The sequence below is a fragment of the Notothenia rossii genome, assembly GCF_949606895.1.
Source record: "Notothenia rossii genome assembly, chromosome: 3".
Lineage (NCBI taxonomy): Eukaryota > Metazoa > Chordata > Actinopteri > Perciformes > Nototheniidae > Notothenia > Notothenia rossii.
In genome coordinates this window covers 74,400,508-74,424,170 of record NC_136901.1, presented here as the reverse complement: position 1 = coordinate 74,424,170, position 23,663 = coordinate 74,400,508, and the positions used below count along the sequence as shown (strand labels likewise).

Genomic DNA, 23,663 nt, shown 5'->3' with positions numbered 1-23,663 from the left:
GATTGCTGAAACTACACATTGTCACACAATTCAATGTACATGGGGGAGATTTGCTGTTTTTCTCATTTGACCATTTATTACAGCAAATGTAGACATATGGCCAATATTAAGTATCAAGTATCATTGCAGTGACTTAATCTAGTTAGTGTGACATTTAATTTCCCTCCAATAACTAAAGCAATTAAGGTGCAAACCATAGACTGTATATGGTGCAAACACACCAACATTTATTTTGTTTCGTTGTCCTCTTCAAATTAGTGACACACTTAATTGTTGCTGTAATTAATTAGTCAAATAACAAAAAATAATAAATAATTTTTTTGTGGAGAGCCATTTTATTAGTTGTTATATCTAGGCTTTTTTTGTGTGTGTGCAAATAAAAGAACGAGATTATCAATCCATTCAAAATTATTAATCAATTCGACAACCAATGAAAAAGTCCTGAAGTCTTGGTTAGCACACAATATTAGGATTTAGTTTTGAATGTATGTATGTCGCTTTGATTATGATTATTGAAATTAAATAGATAATAGTCAAATGTTTTACATTCTTATTGTTGAATTATGAAATGTAATATATTAATTCGTTTATTTAATACTCTTATACTAATCACTTCCTGTATTCCCGTGCATGATAAAAGGGACATACGCAATAAAACGTGTCATTTCCGGTTGAAGCAAAGCCGACGGTGTATGTGTGTATTTATTCCTCTTTCACGTTAAAACTATGTTCACGGTATTCCTGCCCTAAGATCATGGCATCGTTAACACTTATTTAAATCAGAGGACAGTTAAAGGACTGCCATGGTGGATATTATTTGCAGGTTGAGCCCTTACACTCCAGAACAGCAGGTGGAGATATTTGATGCTGTGCAGCTAGTTGTGATCTGACATACTACAGAAGAAGAAAAACACAACAAACAACCAGGAAGTGTCCGTTTTTCAGATGTTCAGTCGTGCCAGTTATTCAATAAAAATCAGCTATATGAAAGTCCCGCAATTGGAAATTGTTTTTCAGACGTGGCTTGGTTTTAAGCTCAACAATGTGAGATAATATGTGGCACTTCACGTGAATTAAGAAGAGATGAGATTCAAAACTACCGACAAGGAAGAGAGGAACTAAGAACTGCCAGAAGTCCGAAGGTCGACTTAGTACCCCTTTATTACTTTTCTTCTACAAAACATGATGAGGTTTGGTGTAACAAAGCCAGCTCTTCCTTCTTCACTAATGTGGCGACTTTCATGGGTCTGCCTTTGTGAGCTTACTCAACGTTAGCTTCTTGAGTTTGTCTCGTAAGAGTTTGAAGTAGTGAGGAAAATGGACGAACCGATCATTATCAGCTCTGACAAGTGATAAAGACGAAGACTCTGATGTGGAAATCATCGGCTGCTTCAGTAACGTTTTGAAGCGGGATGACCCGCTGCCCCTCTCGGCGGTGAGGGTGGACGTCGATAATGTCAAAGTCAACGTCCCAATGGTGAGCTAACATGCTAGCTGCTCGAGCGTTTCTGTAGAAACTGTTGCTAACTGACATTTAACGTCTTGGATATGTCGAAGGAGCTACAGCTACTTCATTTTGCGTAACTTTACCAGAGTCAAAAGCCATTATATTCTCCTTTGTAATTATGTAAGTATCCACATCATTAATTTGACTTATCATTTCTGTTTACTTTTGCCTTTTCTAGCTTTACATTGATCTCTCAAATCCTAGATGGACTTTTCCAGAGCTCAAGTCGCGCAAAAGACTTGTAGAATTGCCCGAAACCAATGCAGTTAACTGGACAAAACAAGAATTGAACAATTTCTCACCGGATAACTCTCAAACGAAAATACCAAAGAAACACGATTTAAACCTACGGCAGAGGTCTTCAAGAGACCAAACCATTAAAACACTGCAGCAGGACTGTGGACATGTAAAGCCAAAGAAGAGATGTTCGGATTCTCAAACACAACTTCAAATAGCCCATCATAGCAAAGCATTTGTCAAATTAAGACGATTGGCTGTTCTTGAAAGTCATGTTGCAGATCTGAAAACATTAAAGTGTTCTGTATTTTTAAACAAAGATTGTACAAAAATGACCCTGCACCGCGGTCAACAAGACATCAACATTGAAACCCCAGAATGCAATAGTAATTTATCTACCACTTTAAATGGTCCTCACATGGATTCCTCACTGGCTGAGTCTCCTAAGGTGGGTGAATCTCTTATCAGACAGGAGGAAAAGGAAAACAGCAAAGAGTTTACATGCACACAGTTAAATGCTGAAATATCTCAGCATCTGGAGGGCCCAGCTGAGCCTCCTGCTCAGATAAAGGGTGCTCTGTTGAGACCTCCAAGGAGCACAGCGCTCATGAAGGCGAAAGCGATTACTTAAGCTCATTCATAATGACCTCCTCTCCAACATCCCCTTCTTTATCTTCAGATAAAGCAGAACATGCACTACAACGAGAAGTACTGTGCTCTAAACTAAAACAAATGGAATTAGACAAAGCTGAATCTACGCAAAGCTTTCTCGCTGATCCCTCGTTCCCCAACTCTCCTCCCATTGGACCAAACCCTTCTGAGAATGTTGTCTGTGACTCTCCATCCCACACAAGTCCATTATCTCATAACCTTATGAGTCACATCAACCCAGCAACAATCTCTGAGAATATACCAGCTGGAACTATACCTGAAGGGCAATCGGAGGATGTTAAGGCTGATGACGCCTCAAACCGCTCTGATGTGTTGCTCCATGGCATCCATGATGAACCTTTTATTTCAGTGGCAAATGAGGACATGGATGACACGTCTTGGCCGGGACATACGGAGACTATTGCAGCCCAGGGCCTTTTATTTGGCAAGAGGGGAGTGACGGAGACGAAGTCAACAAAGAGAGCAGGTTTGATTTGGACTTTAGGGCAGCCAGTAAAGAGGACAGGAACTTTGTGTGCCCAATTGCACTCAGAAAAATAATGTCTGGACATGCTCAAGCCCTGGTAAGAGACCGTTTTTCCAAATATTTAAACATTTGACACTTGATTATATGCTAGGCTAATTATATAAGATTGACTATTCTTCTTATTATGTTTTATTTTTAGCCTGAGGAGGAAGATGAAGGTTTTGGAGCTCCTGAGGTGCTATCCCGCCAGAGCCTGGGTTTGGTTTACACTACCATTGAAGAAAAGCTCACAGAAGTCGCTTTGCAGCACTTATCTGACCTGCTGCAGCCTGGTTATTATCCCCCCAAGGATATTACCTCCCACCTGCTGCGCGGCATTCTGCTCGACCACCAGTGTCCTCATCACCGCTGCGTGCAGGCATTTAACCTGCTGATGAAGACACAGAGGTGAGGGAACCAGGGGAATAAGAGTTAATAGTATTGTTTTATTTGTTGCCTTTCGTATTGAAATTCTTGATCTATCCTCTACGTCCTCTCTTTCATTTCCTCTTTCTGGTTCCATCTTTGACTTCAGAGATTAAAGCTGCTTTCTGATTGCAGACACCACATGGCTGATACAACTTCAGCTCCATGGGACTGGGAGTTGTTGACCTCAGTCATGGCCAATCAGGTACCAAACCAGATAGCAATATTTGTGAATAATCAGAAAAGCTGGTTGATACATCACATGATATTACACTTTTCCACTGGTGTTGTTTAACAAGACTATGTTAAATGAGATTTGGTTGTAGCGTGAGAAGTGGGTTTAAAACAACTTTTGTGTCAATGTCTTTTAAGAAGCACAAAAACAAATTGCCAAAGTACTGTTGCATTGTTGATGACATCATTAGGGAACAATATTTCGTTTTTCTGCTCACTGTTCCAGAAGTAAACAGACATATCGCAGCTTGTCTGTTTTCTGTGAACTGATATTGTCCCTTTCTGTGCTTCTAAATTCCTAAGGACTGTATACAGAGGCATCGGAGGGAGGTTGTGCGTATGCTCCTGGATTATGTTGTGCAGACTTTGGAAGATGACTTTCAGGCCAAACGCTCTATCTCTGGCCTCCACCACTCCATTGCCAAGACAACGTTGTCATGTGATGAGCAGTTCCCACGCGTCAGGTGCGTACCGTTTTTTGTTGAAACTGTGAGGAAGCTGTAGTTTTATGATGCCCTTGAATTATCGTTTGTCTTGTAACAGTGATCTACTTTTCCTTTCCTGTGCTTAATGTCCACATGTGGCTTAACAGTGGCATCTGCTATTAAATACACGACTAAATAGCTACATGTTAGTGGTTGTTTGCCCTAAACCTCACTTCTTTTGTTGTAAACTAAACTTATAGCTGCCTTACAAGAGTTAACACCCAAGCAGTCCCTTGACAGATTTGATATTCTTTGTTATTTCAGGTTAAATTACAGATTGCTAAATCAGTATTACAATTTGAGAAGCCTGTTAATTTAAACAGACCTACCAAAACTCACTTTGTTACATTCCACATTTTGAAATATACAATGAAATATTACAAAACCAATTTGTCAGCGCAATAACATTATAGTTTATAAAGACATGCATTCTTGTTATTTCTAGGGAGATCATCAAGTGGCTATTTGCTGCCATTAGGGAATCAACAGAGCCTGGAGACAGTATAGAAGCAGCCGGAGAGAGGGTTGAACAAATCCGGTAATATACACATTTTGAAATATATTTTTTGATTACATTGTCTTACGCATGGATGTACCATTATGGCTGCTTCTATGTTTTTCAAGTTATCAAGTTTTGGTCCCTTTGTCCCGTTCAGAATGGTGTCGACCTTCCAGAGGATGTTGACCTTGGCTCTGGAGGTGGACCGCTCTCCAGCTCTAACCTCTTCCAAGCTGTCCCAGGAGCTCTTCCACATACTCATCAGCAATACACCTCTACGAGCACACAGGTGACGAGGACAGATGGGATGTTTTGTTTCACGATTAAGGGAAAGTTGAGAGGGAGAAAATATTGGCTTTCAACTTCCTTTTCCTGTGCATTGGGTCATTGGAATTATTGTAGACTTATGAAGGTTTCAAATGTTATTTGTTATTTAATTGGTACATCCAGTAAACGATTTATAGTGTATTGATGTGGCTTTTAACAAAAAAAGATATAACAATTTGTAAAATATCCTTAAAAATAACAAATGAGTGGAATCAATGTCACTTTCTGATGATTAATACATGCAAATGGACTCAAACTGTTCATAAATGCTGTAAATGGATTAATTATGCAAAATGGATTCCCCCTGTTGAACATGGATTTTCTATGTTTAAGTTGATTTAAATTGAAAAGATGCTTAACAATAAATACAAGTGAGAATTAAACAGATATACATTTTTGCAGTCTATATCATAACACGACACATGATTTTCTTTCTTGTAATAATAATCATTTCTATACAGTTTAAACATTTTAATTGCATCGTTTAAATGTGAATGTATTTCAGACTTCCATGGATAGTCTTTCAATTAATCCATTGAGTAATTAATGGTCAAATAGAGTACAAATTGAAATGATTCTAATGGCACTATGCGTCTTTTTTACCTACTTTTCCAAGCCATCTCTGATTTATCTGTTTCTGACGACCAGGATGTTGTTGCTGGAGAGCCTGCAGAGCAAGCTGCTGAGATGTAAGCTGTTGGAACAACTGTTGGACTATTCGTGCCCACTGAAAATCACTCTGCCCATGTCACTCAGTCTTCTGCTTCACTTTTTGAAGCACTGCACTCTGGCACCAGACCCTTCGGTGAATATCACTCTTGCATCTTGTTTTCATCTAAGCTTAGCCTCCACCCTTTGCTTTTCACAGATGTGAGGGTATTAACATGTCTCCTTAACAATAAAAGATTGCTGAATTTAAATGTAAATACAGTGAAAACATCTTAGGTACATGTCATATCCCCAGTAGGGATTTAGAATGCATATTTTATGTTATTTTGGGGAATCTGAAAAGTAAGAGTTTGATACAACATCGTAACTGGCTGTCCATGACTGTTCTCCAGGATGGTACTGAAAAGTGGCAGAGGTGGGAAGAGTTGGTACATCTTCTCTGGATGTTGCTGCTCAGCTACAACAAAGCAATGAAAGGTGAGAAGTTTGTAAATTCCAGTACATCTCATAACAACGTTTGCTGCTATAATCATGACATTTCTCCCTGTAAAGTCTGTGAAATGAAGGAGAACATATATTTTTGTAGTGACAATGCTAGTTGTCTGAAGTTAGCTTTCCAGTGTTCTACTGCAAGGAAGCAGACAGTGCTTGGATCCTGTGGGAAACCTCAGACAGGTGCAGTGAAAATGCAAAATGTGTAGCAGTACCACATTTTTGTGTTTTTTAATCTATAATAACTATTTTGGATTTTTTGTATTGAATACACTTTTCTTTTGGTCATGTTATGCCAAATTTGACAAAATAGGTTCTTGGTGAACTTTGTACATATTTCCTGAGCTTGGTCCTTGATTTTTCTTCCCCACTGTATACACATTTTTGTATTTTCATTATATTTAAAGTATAGTTGTGAAAGTGTTTTAACCACTGATGTCAGCGTAAATGACTTGTGCAGAAGAATGCTTCTGAGACATGGGTTATAATAAAAATCTGATAAACAATGTTTCAATATGATGCCCCTTAATACAGTGTACCATAATTCTGACTATTAAAACCTTCCAACAATTTAGTAGTAAAAATGTAAATAACTTCACTTGACACTTCCAAGCAAACTTTGATTTTCTACTAACAATTGTGTCTTTTATACCCAGGCTATCTGAGCAACTCTATCTCTGAACAAAGAGGCAGGGTTGGCAACTGGGTCTACAAACCAGATGATATGGTATCAAAGCCCGCCATTTGTGATGCCATGCAGGCCTTCCGTTCCAGATCGCAGGCTGACCTCAACCAAACCTTACCTCTCCATGTTGAAGAGTCCCTCACTTATCTACAGGATCACCTGCTAGATGTCTGTCAGTGTTGAATTAAAAACTGTTTGTTGGACGAACTATAAAGCATTAGGTCTACAAACCAGATGATATGGTGTCAAAGCCCGCGATTTGTGATGCCATGGAGGCATTCCGTTTCAGATCGCAGGCTGACCTCGGCCAAACCTTATCTCTCCATGTTGAAGAGTTGCTCACTTATCTACAGGATGACCCGCTAGATGTCTTTCAGTGTTGAACAAACTATTCTCAGTTTGTTGTATGAACAATAAAGCATTAGACTAAGTTATTATTTATTTATTTTTTACATTTATTGGTTTGAATTCAATTGTTCAGTTTTTGGAATCCGAATAAAAGCTGAGCCTTGTCTGGTCTAATGAGATTCAACTATATTCACTACTGTCATCTCTTAATAAATTAACATAATTTTCGAGCCAGTAAAGACCTGTATCTGCTTCTCATCAACCACAATCTTCACTTTATCTTGTCATACAAATGCAGTACACATTATTGATTCCACTGCGTGTACTTTAACTCTGCTAAGTATTCAAAATGTGTAAACACGCTATGATAAATTAAACTGCTACTATTTCCATCCATTTTATGATCGATCACTCATCACCAAAGATTGTATTTACTCTGGTTCAACAGCTGGTTGGGCCGTCTACGCGCCGACCAATAGGATCACGCGCTGTTATCGGCAGAGAGAAAAAAAAAATCCTTCAGTCGCCATGATACAGCAGCGGAAACGGGTGCGAAGTAGCTAGAAAACAAAAGAGAACACGCAGTGGTCCTCGCTATTTGGTATGCTCTTGCAGGTAAAAAGGCAATTCTTCCTGTTGGACCTAAACTGTTTTAACTAATTTCACCCAAATGTTATGTAGATGTTCGAAGCGTGTTTGTGGTTTTCCGAAGTAAAGACTAGTTTAAATGGGAAGTCGGTCAGCTTCGAATAATTGGGATCTGTTAGCTTATAGCTAACAAGCTAACTCAAGCTAAGCTAAATAGCTCACAATTGCTTGCAAACCCAGCGTTGTGTAGCGTTGTGAGCTTGTTAGCTCACAGTTTATCTCAATCTCAATAGTGATTCTTGCTACTGGAGGCTAGCTAGCGGCAGCTAACTAATGCGCTGTTTCGTGGCCTAGTTACAATGCGCAAGTCAGTGCTTTGCTATTATGTAAACAATATTTGTGCAGTATATTTTTATGTAATTTAGCTTCTTTTTAGCTTAACCATTCGGACAAAGCATTACAATCAGTGAACTCATTGGCAAATGTACCCAATTCCGCGTGTCCGTTTGCAATCTTTGGTAATTAGCAAGCGAGCTAGCTTCTAGCTATTTTAACGTTAGCGTCTGTTATGTATAGTTTGATAGCCAACGTTACCTATTTAGGTTAAGCTAGGCTAATCAGTTAGCGACCACCGAGAGGAAACATCTACCAATCTTAGTTTGTCCTAACATCTTTACTGTTTTGGAATATGGCTTTTAAGTTTAGCTCTTTAACGAAGGAATTCTTTTATCGTTTATTGTTAACACAGTTAAGTAGTTTGCTATCTTGCTACGTTGCTGGTTTAATGTTTATTATGTAACGTTAACGTAAGTAATGAAATCAAAGCCTCATAAGAAGCAATTTAGTGTTGGTTGTCAGTTTGATTATGGTACTCCAGGCGGTTAAATTACTGTTTTTATTCAACCATATCTCGAACAAACGTGTTGTTTGTGTTTGATTATGGCAACATTTAAAAAGTGCTAACATGTGTGCATGAGGTATTTTGGTCAAAAGCTCAAGCAAACACGGTTAACTGAACTAAACCACCGTTAACCTTATTAATAGCTTTAGTCTGAGGACACAATTACTTAATTGATTTACAAAGAGGCCACCATTGGATAATTTTGACTATTTCCATGCACATTTTTTAAAAGCACAAATATGTATCTAGTGTTATAGGAATGCCCAAGGAAAAATATGACCCGCCGGATCCCAGGCGGATGTACACAATCATGTCCACTGAGGAAGCAACAAACGGGAAGAAGTCATACTGGGCTGAGCTGGAAATCAGCGGTGAGTATTATCGTAGAACTCCTAGCTTAGTTGATAATTGTCTTTAATTCATACCAGTCAGACATATCTCTTTATTTTTGCATATAGATTACGCACAGTAGGCAGTTTTCCTACATTCAAAAAGTCCTATTACTGGATTGTCACTTTTTAAATATGAAGTGGGTAAATCAATGTAGCTCGTGACATAGGTAATTTGAAGAGCTGCAACTAAGATGACTTTTTATCCTTTACTCCCTTGATTAAGCAGTTTGCCAAAGCTCATCATTATACAGCATTTTAAAAATAACCAACGCTAGGACCAGTGAATTGTGGGCATATTCCATCAAAAAAGGAATTTAATGATTAATCCATTATCAGTGTTATTTATTGGTAATTCGTGAGTTTGAACTATTTATTTGAATTGGGAAATGTATGCAGCCCTATAATTATGCTTGAGCATCTTCTAATAATTGTGAAATCAATCAACCCTGTTCATTGCAAGGAGAGGGGTCATACAGTAGTTTGATACTTGGCTTTAATACTCCTGTGTGTGTGCATTTTCCCCCCTGTCTCACAGGCCGAGTAAGGAGTCTCAGCACATCCCTGTGGACTCTCACCCACCTCACTGCCCTGCACATCAGTGACAACTCATTGTCACGCATCCCGCCAGACATTGCCAAACTACAAAACCTGGTGTACCTGGATCTCTCGTCCAATAAGATCAGGAGCCTGCCGGCCGAGCTCGGCAACATGGTGTCTCTCAGGTTAGTTATTCACAGCTAAACGTGTGCCCCCTAATTTAGGCACAATAGAAAGGAAGACTAGTTATTTCCATTATGGCAAAGTGAAGGAAAAAAAAAAGTATTTATTGTAGATCCATTGAATATCTGCCCATATTGTTCCATATACATTTCAAATTAACAATGAATCTGAAGTTAAACAGGCAAATGTTTTTGGGCAACTGTATTTGAACCGGAATAAAGTTAGTTGTTTCTCAGGAGGTTTGATTTCTAATGATCAAATTCCCCTATGTCCTCCACAGGGAATTGCTTTTAAATAACAACCAGTTGCGGGTTCTGCCATTTGAATTGGGGAAACTGTTTCAGTTACAAACACTGGGGTTGAAAGGTGAGTGGCTCACCGAGGTTATTTTGTAGCCATTCTACCCTTGAAATGTCTTTGTTGTGTTGGCGACGATTCAGACTGATTTGCTTTTCCTTCACCAGGAAACCCACTTGCACAAGAAATTATGAGCCTCTACCAGGAACCCGATGGCACGCGGAGACTGCTCAACTACCTGTTAGACAATCTGGCAGGGGCTATCAAGCGCAGTAAGTACCCCTCTGTCTGAAAGTAGTTAAAAATGGGGTCATTGTGAACCCGACAGCTTAATGTGCCGCTTAACTTCTTTGCATTCATTTTTCATCTGGTCACAAATATTAAATATTTGTTGTTCTTTGCTCAGTACCAACAGAGCAGCCCCCAGCCCGGTCATGGATCTCAATCCAGGAACCCGACAGGACACGGGACTCAGGTAAAGACCAAACACATGAAACTATGGATGTCACAAAAACCAAGACTTTGGTACCAAGTCGATGTCATTCCCTTTCACAGCAACTCAAATGGATATTAGAAGCGTGTTTGTTAAAGAGATTCATTTGATTTTAATGGTGGTATTGAACTAGTATCGTGAATCCTGCTATTTCACTGGTATTCTTTTTTCTGTTTCTGCCCTCAGCACTGTTCTCTGTGATGTGCTACAATGTGCTGTGTGATAAGTACGCCACACGACAGCTATATGGCTACTGCCCCTCTTGGGCTCTTAACTGGGAATACCGAAAAAAATCCATCATGCAGGAGATAATGGGCTGCAATGCAGACATCATCAGTTTGCAGGTAAGAGATGGACATCAAAGCATTTTCACGGGAATTAACTTAAGCAAACTTAAGGCAAATGTAACAAACACCATCAGAGACAACTTCATGCAGCTCAATAAAGACTGTCAAGTTTTCATTGACCTGGAATCGGTCTGAATGTTTTGCTATTTATGAGGCAATGTTTGCCACGTTCTGATGTTTGAAAAAGTAAGATTAGAGTGTCCTGTCATTTTGTAAAGTCTGTTGTTTTTGTTTTCATTTAATGTGTTTTTGTATTGAGTTTTTCTAGTATATTATTTTACAAACATCTATATCAAATAGAGCAGGGTTAATATAGAGCACAAAGATACTTTATTGTATTTATCAATTCAAAATTGTTACATCATTTCCCATGCTTGCTGGTATTATAGCTGCCGCTCCTTCCTTCAGCTGTGTATCTTCTAACAGTATCTTACTTATCCAAGTCTTGTATTCAAATGTTAAATGTAGGAATACAGTTGGGTTGTTTTCGGAAGGGGGTATTTGTTATACTATCATGACTGCCAGTCTTTCTTGTTGTCAATCCTGACGAGTTTCTCTCTGATTAAAGGAAGTTGAGACGGAGCAGTACTACAACTACTTCCTGCCTGAGCTGAAGGAGCAGGGGTACGAAGGGTTCTTCAGTCCAAAGTCACGAGCCAGGACCATGTCAGAGTCGGACCGTAAACATGTGGATGGTTGTGCCGTTTTCTTCAAGACAGAAAAGTATGTATCTGTTGTTTGACTTGAGGAATTATCTCACTGGTCTGTAGTTCCAAGATTATATTTTATGACCTCATGTTTTAGATAGTTATGAGGACAAAGTTAGGATGACACTGAATTTTGTGGCTGCGTTATTAACAAAGGGTTATTGTGGTGTATTTATAGTCGATCACTAAGCTTGTGAGATTTTCCCATCATTGAACAGATGCAATACTTTTTACAGGGTAAATACGTATTGCATTGTAAGCCTTTCATTCCAGGTGTAATCCGTAATGCTGCGAAACTGAAACATGTGCTGTTCCTTTTATTGCTGTGATGATATCAGCTTGGCTGAGTTTCCATTACTGACCTACCTAACCAGTTAGATTATTCTACAAAGAGATGGTCTGTTTGTTGTAGCCCTGAGACAATTAATTATGCTCACCTTGATAAAGAGTTTTAGAAACTTTAAAAACACAAACTGTCTGCATTTATGCAAAAGTCAGATCATTTTGGACTTCACACTGAGGTTGACATTGATGGCTATTTTTCTATACCATAGTACATATATTTTGTCTACATTTTGAGAATCCACAATCTTAAATCATTGCACATATTTAATGTATAATATGGATAAGCGCTGCTAGGTAGGTGCTGATGAAGAATTCTGACATCTGCTGGTCCACCTTCAGTGAGCCTGAGTGGGAGTTGTCGCTAACTTTGGAGATAACCCCCCCCCCCCTGAATCAGCTGTTGGCAAACAAGATAGGACAGGGAAGTTGTCTTGGTATGCCAAACATACCACCACGTGATGTGATTGGCAAGGCAGCCAACATCTCTGGTTCTGTTGCTTCTGCTTTTTTTTCATTTTTAACTGTCAGCATGAGTCTGATAATGTTATAAGAATGCTATGCTAAATCGTCCAATGTTAAGACGATCAGGATGTACATGTATTAACATCAAACTGTTCAGTACAGCATGTTGGTGTCCTTTGGTAAGGCTCTGTGACACAAGAACTGTTTGTTTACTACTAGCCCATGTGGAACCAAAAGTCTGGTGTTAGCTGAATCATGCTAGGGAAGGAGCTCGATGGACAACCATTTGTGTGACCTTTAAGGTACCACTTTTGAAGTTTAGTTGGATTTGTTTGTGGAAACACTACAGACATTTAAACAACTCAAACCCCACATCGCTCAAACCCCGCCAAAGTGATAAGTAACGCAATAGCGTTTATCACTGTATTCGGTCACATTTGAGCATAAATGGAATGATCCAATATATACAGTATTATTGCATATGGACAGTGTTTTCACGACTGCTGCGACTTGCTCAGCCTATTGTGTCTGACCTGTTACGAGCACCAAGGAAATATCAACTGGTCAGAGTTATATCACGGAGCGTACATTTGCATTTAAGATATTTTGTTTTATTGACTATATCCCAGTAATTAAGGGCCTCAACTGATAGTCATTATTAGGACCATTGATTAACATTTGAAGGGTATGCAGGGGTAGACATTAAGGGTAAAATGCCACTGGCCCCACCATTGTAACCACTGGCCCGGAGGATTCGTCCAATCGACTAATAATGAAGAAAATGAACACACTTGTTGCAATAGTAATTTATGCACTAACTACATTACTACTTGTACTACAACATTTGAATCATCAGTTCTTCCTCATTTCCCTCAATTGTTCATATTTGGTTTATTAAAATAATGATATTGTGGTCATTGTTAAAAAATGTATGCTATTATTATTTGTATAATGCGCTTTCTGCCTTCCTGTCATCAGGAGTTAGAAATGTAATGGCTATGTAATAGATTAGATTAGAACCTTCATTCTCCTAAACTGCTGGGACATTTCCCTAAAGCCAATACCTTTATATTGTCTACTCTTCACTTACTTGTCAGCATAGGTCAGCATTGATGTACAGAGCCGACAGAAGACCTTGTTTATATTGGCATCATATTGAGAGGTGCAGTGACGCGTCCTAAAACCAGGAAGCTGGTTCGCTGCTGGTTCCCTCGACAAAAAGCAATGGGATTTCTCCACAGGGTTTTGGAAAATAGCTGGAAATAAGGTCTGTGGAAAACAAACCTGTTTGATAAATGCACGTTTTATTCAGCCGGATAATCTCCGCATGTCTACCCTACTTTTATAATTTTCGAATCATAAATCTAATTTTGGAAATTAATTTAAGATTATAAAAAGGGTTTTATGACGCGTCACTGCACCACTAGAAGCTCCATCGATCAAGCTGGCTGAAACTTTCTCTCCCTCTTCTTCTCATACTCCCTGTCACTCTCCTTTAACTCCTCCGTTGACTTTCTTTTCGAGCCCTGGTATGTTGAAATGTATACAAATACATCAACAGTAACCACAATATGAACATACTAACCTGTGAATAATGTGGACCGTTGCCTTCCAAACATGATGAATGAAAATGAAATGTTGTTATTGAATTATGACACAACGTTTTTATAAATGTGTGTTTATTATATATCCTAGAGATTGATGTTGTTGTGGTCATGGCAACAAAGACGTTTGGATTTAAACAATTGGTATCATAACATATCAAACGTTAACTTATAACAAATATACATCCCGTTGGAAGTGATGCGTGTTTCAATTAATCAAGTTGCATTATCAGCTGGCTTAGAAGCACAGTTCAATGTTCATGGCATTGCATCACCTTTATTCAAATTGTAGAGTTTTGAGAAGTGGATAGGAATACAAGTGCTTGAGGTGATGGTGAAGTAAACAACTAAATGGGATGGCTATGTGACTTTTATTATAAGCCTGTGTTAATCGCATGAACATGTTTATGACTTTGATGAGAAGTTTGGTCCAAGCAGCAGCTGGCAGGACTGATTCTGTATTTGGTCACCATTTGAGTTGAGGGGAAACCAGATGATTCTGCCACTTGGCTCATATGTTTTGATATGCCATGCAGATGTTAATCTCCAGGATCTCATCCCTGCCTAAACATGTCCTCTCTCCTCGCTGTGGTCCAGGTTCAGCGCCGTGCAGAAGCATACAGTGGAGTTCAACCAGCTGGCCATGGCTAACTCCGAGGGCTCCGAGGCGATGCTGAACCGGGTGATGACCAAGGACAACATCGGGGTCGCTGTGCTGCTGGAGGTCCGCAAAGAGATGATGGAGGCCTCTTGTGAGTTGCACTCTATTCTGTCTCGAGACTTCTTATTTGATAATGATATAAATAAAATCATCTAGCCCTGCTTATCTTGAATTGACATTCGTCTGAAACTCATTGAGCAGTTGGAGTAACAACACGAAGGATGGTAGGTAGTGGTCCACATGTGCATGGTGCATAAATAACCTTCTTTTGGTAATTACGAATTCCTCTTTCTATCTATTTCCCCTCCTCTCAGCTGGAAAGTCACTCCATGGCATGGAGAAGCAGCTGCTCCTGATAGCCAATGCCCACATGCACTGGGATCCAGAGTACTCTGACGTGAAGCTGGTCCAGACCATGATGTTCCTGTCGGAGGTGAAGAACATCGTGGACAAAGCCACGCGCAGCCTCAAGTTGTCCTCTGTCTCTGGTGAGACCAATGCCATTCCTCTGGTGCTGTGCGCTGACCTCAACTCCCTGCCGGACTCTGGTAAGTTAGCATGGCTAAATGGTGTAAACGCTCATCTTAGCCCTCCGCCATACCTTCACTGGTGTTTTTATATTCTATGTATAGTTTTATTCCAATATTGTTTGCTGATTGACTACGCTATTGTCAGGTAACTATTTTCTTTGGGTTATTGTTTTAGTTTTTTGTTACACTCGCCTAAAGCAACGTTCTCACTTGCCCAAATGTACATTTTAAGTTGTTTTATGATAGTAAAATACATGTATTTGGATTTTGAACCGACAAAACCAGCAATTGAAAGTAACCACATGCTCTTAAGAAGTGTTCTCTGCAGGTGAATCGACCATATTTAATAGTTTATGCAATTTCTTAGCACAGGTTTAACCCACTCCTAAAATAAGATGCGTCAAGATCCCTTTGCATGTAAGGCTCTGTTAATTGTATTGTTGCCCTGATGAAGTATTCATGCTTTCCTGCTTCAATGTAGCTATATCATTCAAAACAGGACTTTATTGATATCACACAGCTTTGTTTTGGTGTTTTTCTTTCCAAATCTCCCAGAAAGGAGTGATCTGAAATGTTTTCCTTTACATGGCAATATCTGATTCAATTGAATTACTGCTTAAATGTTACAGCTCATGATGCTAAAAATGACATTTAGAGTGACATGTCGTGGTGTAGGAATTGATTTGGGACCTTGAAGTGCTACTTGACTTTTCTTGATTCTAATAAAAACGTCTCTCGTCGGTTCAGGCGTGGTGGAGTACCTGAGCAGTGGGGGGGTGGACTGCACCCACAAGGACTTCAAGGAGCTCCGCTACAGCGACAGCCTGACCAAATTCAACTGCAACGGGAAGAACAGCTCGTCCAACGGCAGGATCACCCACGGCTTCAAGCTGAAGAGCGCTTACGAGAACGGCCTGATGCCTTACACCAACTACACCTTCGACTTCAAGGTGACTGCGCGGACCACTCAGATATTAGCTTTGAGTATACGCTACTTGTTTATTAGCACCATATCAAGGTTGTATCCATCTGACGTGACTCCCCTCTTCTCTCCCCAGGGTGTCATCGACTATATTTTCTACTCCAAGCCTCACCTGAACGTGCTGGGTATCTTGGGCCCTCTGGACACCCACTGGCTCGTAGAGAACAATGTCAGCGGCTGCCCACACCCCCACATCCCCTCCGACCACTTCTCCCTCTTCAGCCAGCTGGAGCTGCTCCTGCCCAACCTGCCCCCCCAGGTCAACGGGCTCCACATGCCTGCCCGCAGGTAGTGAGTCCCTGCCACACCACCCGGGGGGGGGGCTGCAACCACAGCCCCTCACTTTCAAACCCTCCTCCCTCCCACTACCAGCCCTTCCCTCCACCATACCGGAGGAGGAAGACAAATACACAACCTGTAAAATATTCGTACAGTGAGGTCTGGCCGACAGGGATTTCGTATAATGTTATAGATATTCTATATTTTTCTTTTTTCTTTTCTTGGTTTTCTTTCTTTTGTTTTTCTTTTAACTGCGCGATTCAGTCCTGTTTGTACATCATCATTTGTGTTTTGGACTCCCTTCCCTCCTAATAATCCACCCACCTACTTTGCATCTGTCTTTCAAACTAGAGGGGATGGTAGCTCGTTCAGATTTGTCACATGGGGAAGGGTTTGCTTTTAGAGTACGGGGAAGCTGAGCAGTGGCTGATGGGATGACATTCACCTAAGAAGCTCCATAGCAGACGGTCTGCTTATCTGTCTGTCCTGTATAAATCTGAAACCAGCAAAGACAGCAGACTTGTGACTCTCAGACCTCCTTCCTTGGCTGGTGCTTGTTCTCTCGTGCTCTGGGCCGCCAGCGGACTTTCTCAGTCTTTCTCCGGGGCACACATTCCTTGAGTCAGATGCTGTTGGGTTAGAGCAGCTTTTAGCTGGTAGTTAAGCATCCCAGGCAGCTCGCATGAGGTCAGATTTCCTGCTGTCATTCTGTGGTGCTGAGGCCTTTTGTGCGGTCACGGCCTCCCATGGTGCTACAAGATAGTCGACACCTCTCACCCTAGCTCCGGTGCATTAGCTACCAAACCCAGCGCTTCCTCGAGACGCCAGAGAACTACATTTGTCCAGCTTCACATGGGCTGTCCGTAGGATTTGGGAGGGATATGTTGAGAAACTGAGAGCAGCTACCATCCTGTTTGCAGACCGTTTCACCCACGCTGCTGTAGTTGTTAGGCTAGTCTCGTGCTTATGAGCTCATGTGGACCGCGTACCCCCATTTTGGACAAGGGTAAGGGATTTAGGCTGATGGGCAAAGCGATGAGGGGCTTTTACAAATATTTTCTTTGTCTCGATTACTTTTAGGGCAGAGAAAGTGAGTAATGGCTGATACACAGGAGTTAAACCAGCATTCCTCTCACTGTCTGGAGTTGCCATCCAACTCCACGCATGCAAGCTTAAACACACTCTCACACACTTAATTGCATAAACACACACAGGTAATTTGCAGGCAGATCTGTAGCACTGTCTCCGAGGCCAGTAGTGACTTTCCCCAGCCATATATTCCATACACGAAAGCAGTGGTTTTTCACAAGTGTTTGTACAGAATAGTTATCTAGACTCAGTCTTTACATGATTGTATATGAACCACAAAAGACCTGTTTTCTGGTGTTTTTGTACCAAGAGTAAATTATGATCAGATTTGGAAAAAAAAGATTGTATTGTAAACTATGGCTAAATTTTTATCCAGTTAATGTTAAGAGGAATTGATATTACCAGCTTGTACAAAAGACGTAGGAAGAGGTTGTTCAAGGCGTTCACTGTCACTTCTTTGCACTCCCTAGAGATTAACTGTAATTCATTTATCAGTGCTGTTTTACTTCCCCCCCCTCCCCCCCCACCTCTGATGTTGATTTGATTTGCTGGCATATTGCTGCGATTGTAAATAGACACTGAGTAAACTCTGCCTGTTGCTTCTTGCCCATTAACAAAGCCATCGATCCACACTGCTGCCATCCGTTCAGACAAAAGGACACGCACGGATAGGTCACAGCCCACCAGTGACTCCACATCTGCTCCTCCCATGCACTCTTGCCAGTGACGTGTGACCAATACGACCGATACTAATCCCACATGTACAAGAAAACATCGTGCCTCACTGTAGCAGTTGTCGTTGTCTTGCACTATTTACATTTGACGAACGCCTGAACAACCTTTTCTCCTTTTATTTTTAAATACTGTTGAGACATTTGTGAAGATTTTATGTCCTTTTATTGGTTTTTGTTAATGTTGATTTCCTTTTTTTTTTATGAGCTGTGACAATGTTATGATGATGTGTATATCCTTCCTATTCATTGAGCTCTCTAGTAATCAGGTATGCTTTCTCCGCCGACCCCCCCCACCCCCCCCCCCCCCCCCCCACCCCACTTAAGGAACATTTAGGAGGATGTCTAATCTTTATCAATTCCTGGGATTGTCTAGCTCCCTATTTGTACCTTCACACAGCTCCATGCCCAGACCCCCCCCCCCATATCAAAAAAAGGGTTGCCCTTAGCCCCTTCCCTGGCCATGAATTTTTAAACCTCCTTAAGCCTGTCTATCACTCTATACGCCCAACCTCAGACCTCCCCCTCCCACTATATTAATCAAGCTGTGTCTTTTAACCCCCTTTGCTCAACCACTTTGTAAAGTTCTCTTACCCTCGTCACTGCAGCTATAGTGCCATCTGTGGACCTCCCTACCTCTGTGTTGAAAAAGGTGGAAGGCCCATTTTGCTCTGCTTTTTGAAGGAACAAGGGATGAGGGGCAGCTCAGCTTTCTCTATCTGAAAGAAAGGCAAAGAAGTTGCTTTGAATCCAATTTGTTACATCCCGACCAACATGTAGTCTGCCTGTGGCGAGGCGGTGAATTCAACAGACTTGTTTTTACACAAATGCACCGTATGATGAGCATTCAGATGCAGCTCCCCTCACTTCTTGGCCCGTCATATGAATTGACTTAAATGTATAGACATTTTTAAAGCAAGAGGGAAGTAAATAGGAAGAATAAGCTTAGTCCTCAGATCAAGGGTTGTCCCATTTGTTTCCCCCTACAAGTTTGTCTTTTAACCTTTTGTTTTCCAGTGGAAACCAATGTGTCCAGTTTGATTTTTTTTTTCTTTCTGAATGGCATTAGTATTGTAGTAGATTTAAAAGGCTAGCTTTTTTTGTAAAGTGTGAATAAAAGATGTAACTCATGTTTCCTTTCTAAAAAGATATTGAATTGTGTTGTGTAAATCATGAATTCTATGATGTTTGCTACATTGTTTTTACTTTTACTCGGTATATTTTTCCCCCATATACTCTTAATCCCATCACAAACCAAATCCTCTGTAGAAATCACGAGACGTTGATGGCTTGTGTGGAGTTGAATGTTCCGGATGGTGCCTCGTAGAATGAAGGGCTGAGAGCGTATGGAGGGATCAGTATCAGTGGAATTAGTAAAAACTTTCAGAACAGGGATATACATTTGTACTTTTCAGCTTTATTTAGGATGTTGTGTGGCACTAGCTGGAGAGTGTGAGTGCCTGTAGGGCAGCAGAGCTGTCTCTCAGCAGTTCAGTACTAGAGAAAACTGTTCTGATAAAACGTGTTTTTAGGACTAAGCTGGTCGCTAGACGGCTCCTGTGATCCTTTTGGGTTTTACTAGACCATTTCACTCTTCTTGTGCATCACAGTGGTTAATCACGTTACACTAGCTAGCAAGTAGATGCTTTTGATGGTCACTGATCTGACTCGTCCTTTTGGTTGTCGACCCGACCCTCCCCATCGCCCCCTTGTTTACCACACCTTATGGCTTTTGATGGAAAATCTGGCAAATCACAGAGCTGAGTTACCCTGTAAGCTTTTGCGAGTGGTCACATCGTTGACTTTGTACTTTCCAATGTTGCATTGTGTTTTGTAGTTGTTTAGGCTTAGAGTAATTTCCCAAGCTGCATCTCTTTCTAACGGTGCACACCAAAGCTGCTTGTAGTCTCTGTGTAGAGCAAGTTTCACCAAACAGTCACACATTTTTTTTCATTTTTTTTTTCATAGTCTTCATGAAAAGTAGGGCTGAAAGCAAAGCAAGATACTTTTTTTTCCTTGATCACATGAACATGTTGCGTCCATATCCATACTCTTGTTGGGGTTTGGTTTCTCAGTCAGCTCATTTTAAATGCATCCTTTTCCAAAATAAACTAGGCAATAATAACAAACATTCAGACACATTTAGAATGGGTTTTTAAATATTTTATCTAGAAAATGTAGCTATCATCTGTGGTTGTTTGTTTTGACTTTGCACTCCATCTTTAAACACCTTTTCCTTTCCCCTTTATTCACCATCTTGTATATTTGCTCATCTTCTCTCTGCCGATCTAGTAGTAGTTGTTCAATGATCAGGATTGTCTAACTGTAGTCAGCGAAGTACATATATTGATCTGTGTTTATGCACTGGACCAACTATTGTTTACCATTCTTCAAATACCAGCAAAAAAAAAAGAAGTATATTGACATAACACTTGCACAATGTTGTAGAATGTCCATTAATCCCGATGAGAAATCAAGGCAGCTGTTTTCAAATCAACACATACTGTTTTAAAAAGAAACTGAATGGTAAACAATGCTTTTCGTTGTACCCCTTAGCCGTCTTCTCTATTCTCTTTGGACTAGTTTGGTTATTTTTTATTATTTCTGTTTGACTACAGGTTCTGCTTGTTTCCTTTACACCTTCCTATGTATTTTCCTACTTCTGGTTGAAAATAAATTCTATATTATCTGTTTCAAGCTGTGTCACCTCTTATTCTTTGCAATGAATATTGAGAAATAAATAATTTTTCAGTTGTCCTTGTATTACCACCTTTTTGCTTTCTTGTTTCTTTTTCTAAAGAACATTTCCTGTCCTTTTCAGACTTGATTTAACACTAGACACAACATGAAGCTGTATTTTCGTTTTCTATATCGGGCACTATACATTTAAAAAATATCCTCAGAAAGAAAACAGACTACTTAATACTCACAATGCTTTCTTTCGCTGTATCACATTCAACACAATTCATGTTGCGTGTTGGTTGATGTTGAAGATGAAAGTGTTAGAGGCTGGATTTGGGGCCAAACAGCTTGTGTGTTTTCATTCCACCCATATTAAGCATCTTAACTAAACAAGGTGGACATGTTCAGTTGAATTTAAAACCTGAACGCTCATATCATTGTCACATTATTCCAGACTAGTGGGTTACAGAGACCATCTTGGTTGAAGCCTCTGTGTCAAGAAAGTCCCCCCCCCCAAAGTGTCATTTAGTAAGACACTGAACCATTATTGGCACCGCGGGGGCTGTTTTGTAGTCAAGTCTGACCTTTTGATTGTCCTGCAGGAGGACAAATGAAAAGAGAATTTCCCATTGGGGATCACTAAAGTTTAACATTAACATTTAATACCTAAAATAGCCTGGGGATAGTCTATGTATTATCATTAGTAGACACACGATGGAGCCAAAGGACCAGGCGTTGAGAGCTGATCCGTCCCGTGTTCTCTACCGGAGGAGGTAACATGGTGCCAGGACAGAACGACCCACTCGTGGCTCATAACGTCAGCTGGAGTGATTTTAGAGCGAGCAGGGTGAAACAGGAAGTTGAGTAGAGATGTTGTGTTGGGGCACAGCGGGGGCACAGTAATCACTCCCAAGATGTTTTATCAAATGCCAATAGGAAAAACATTGGGTTAAACTTGTCCTAAATAATTAAAATACATTTATTTTTAATGGAATACCAAAAAGAGATGATTACAGGGGAAGATGTATCTTCAGTATGGTATTTACAACATCTGTAGACACTGAGCTCCTCCTCACTATTGTCGTCATGATTAATCCATAAATCTTGGATGAAATGATAATTGATTTAACCATTAAATAAACAAACTGAAGTCATTTATCACTCAGAAATGCCAAACAATCCTTTGAATTGGAGATTGTTTATCGTAATAAACCTTTTTTTAGGGCATTTTTAACATTTTTGCACAGTTTATAATCAAAACAATTTAAAGATAAATCAAAACAATTTAAAGATAAATCAAAACGGAAAAATCAACACTCCTGATGTCTTTGTATTCTTAATATAGAGCCCTGTTGCATCTATAACAAGAAGGTTTCTTCGGAAAAAGCGCGCACATTCTCATTTTCTCACAGTGTATTTGATGCTTTAGCTGCTGTAGCCACTTTATTAACACTTAATCGATCTATAAATATCAACTCAGAAAACATCAATAAGAAAAGCTTTACACCCTGTGTAAGGCTTTGGTTAAAATGGAAAATAGTGATGCACTTTTATTCATATTTTATGTCACAATCTGGAAAAGTCCTACAAGTTCTTCACAAATAAACTTAGTAAGGATTGATACAAAAAATTGAGGACTTTTCCTGTAATGACACAATAAAAACAACTTTGTCAATCTTAGCCTTAAGACCACAGGAGTGTTAATCAATGATGAAAATGCTCATTCTTGGACTCTTCTTCATGCTCGGCCTGCCATGAAACAACAGGCCTTTAATCAATGTGGTTTTTCCCGGAGGTGTATTGCTTGTGTTCGTGTTTCGTTTTCTGCCAATCGTGGCCTGGCACATTTTTCAGAACATAGTGGACTTCCACACTAAAGTGCTGCAGCTGTGTGCATGACATTATTACCATTAACAGACCTTCAGGCCTGTCACCGTCATAACAGGATGAAGTGGTTGTAAAATAAACCTCTCGCACAACTGGAAGAGAATATTCAAAAGATCAAACATGCACAACAGCAAAACATAAAGCAACTATTTCATTTTTTGCAGAACGAAATTATCATCGATAGATCTACAATCAGGTTTTAGCACACACACAGACCTTTAACGCAGCATAAGCAAAGAGCCACAAGGCTTACTGTTATTAACCTGAAATGAACTGTGAAGGGAAATATTATCATCACATGACCGCTCATATGGGAACCAGAGGCTTTAAACATGCTGCCTTTATTCAGCCGAGGTAATCTGTTCAAAATCAGGGTAAGGAAGTTGGAAGACAATGTCAAAGGTTTTCCAAGAAACACATTTTCCCTCTTTACGGTCATGAACTAGTTCTTGTTTTGAATGGAATGTTCTTGAATAACTGTCAAGATGTGCGTTGTGTGACATAAGAGGGAGGATAGGGTTCGTTGTTTGTATGGAAAGAAAAAAAGGGGGGAGTGAAAAGAGATTTCCCTTAACTTCACCTCAATGTTTGCCGACTATCTGTCTTGTGTTGACGTGGCAGCGTGATCTAAAATCCTGCATAGTCCTTTGCAGATGTAGACTCTATCGCTCCACTCTTGTTCTTGTTTGTTTTCTTCCTTCTCCATATCCTCCTTTATTCCTCCTCCCCCACTCTATCCATCCTTTTTTTTTTATCCTTTTCCTCTGAAATTCCCATTAGTGAGTCTAAGTTTGTGTGTGTGTGTGTGTGTGTGTGTGTGTGTGTGTGTGTGTGTGTGTGTGTGTGTGTGTGTGTGTGTGTGTGTGTGTGTGTGTGTGCA

General features: G+C 40.1%; 2 protein-coding genes across 3 annotated transcripts; both read left to right on the top strand.

Moving 5' to 3' along the window:
* The first annotated feature begins 681 nt into the window (after positions 1-681).
* Positions 682-7,270, top strand: simc1 (SUMO interacting motifs containing 1). Of its 2 annotated transcripts, XM_079672759.1 has the most exons (10): positions 682-1,477; positions 2,766-2,979; positions 3,082-3,329; positions 3,483-3,552; positions 3,885-4,045; positions 4,512-4,604; positions 4,723-4,854; positions 5,541-5,697; positions 5,954-6,038; positions 6,710-7,270. In XM_079672759.1, the coding sequence occupies exons 2-10, from the start codon at positions 2,956-2,958 to the stop codon at positions 6,919-6,921; spliced, it is 1,182 nt and encodes a 393-aa protein (XP_079528885.1). In that variant the 5' UTR covers positions 682-1,477; positions 2,766-2,955; the 3' UTR covers positions 6,922-7,270. The 2 variants fall into 2 exon arrangements, with proteins under 2 accessions (XP_079528885.1, XP_079528884.1); XM_079672758.1 differs by lacking the exon at positions 682-1,477 and having other exon boundaries at positions 2,375-2,979.
* A 273-nt stretch (positions 7,271-7,543) lies between these two features.
* cnot6a (CCR4-NOT transcription complex, subunit 6a) lies at positions 7,544-20,911 on the top strand. The gene is made up of 12 exons (XM_079672757.1): positions 7,544-7,701; positions 8,825-8,946; positions 9,503-9,689; positions 9,968-10,053; positions 10,152-10,256; positions 10,391-10,459; positions 10,664-10,821; positions 11,393-11,547; positions 14,540-14,694; positions 14,918-15,151; positions 15,881-16,083; positions 16,192-20,911. Exons 2-12 carry the CDS (start codon positions 8,835-8,837, stop codon positions 16,405-16,407), a joined length of 1,680 nt encoding a protein of 559 aa, XP_079528883.1. The 5' UTR covers positions 7,544-7,701; positions 8,825-8,834; the 3' UTR covers positions 16,408-20,911.
* Positions 20,912-23,663: the final 2,752 nt, after the last annotated feature.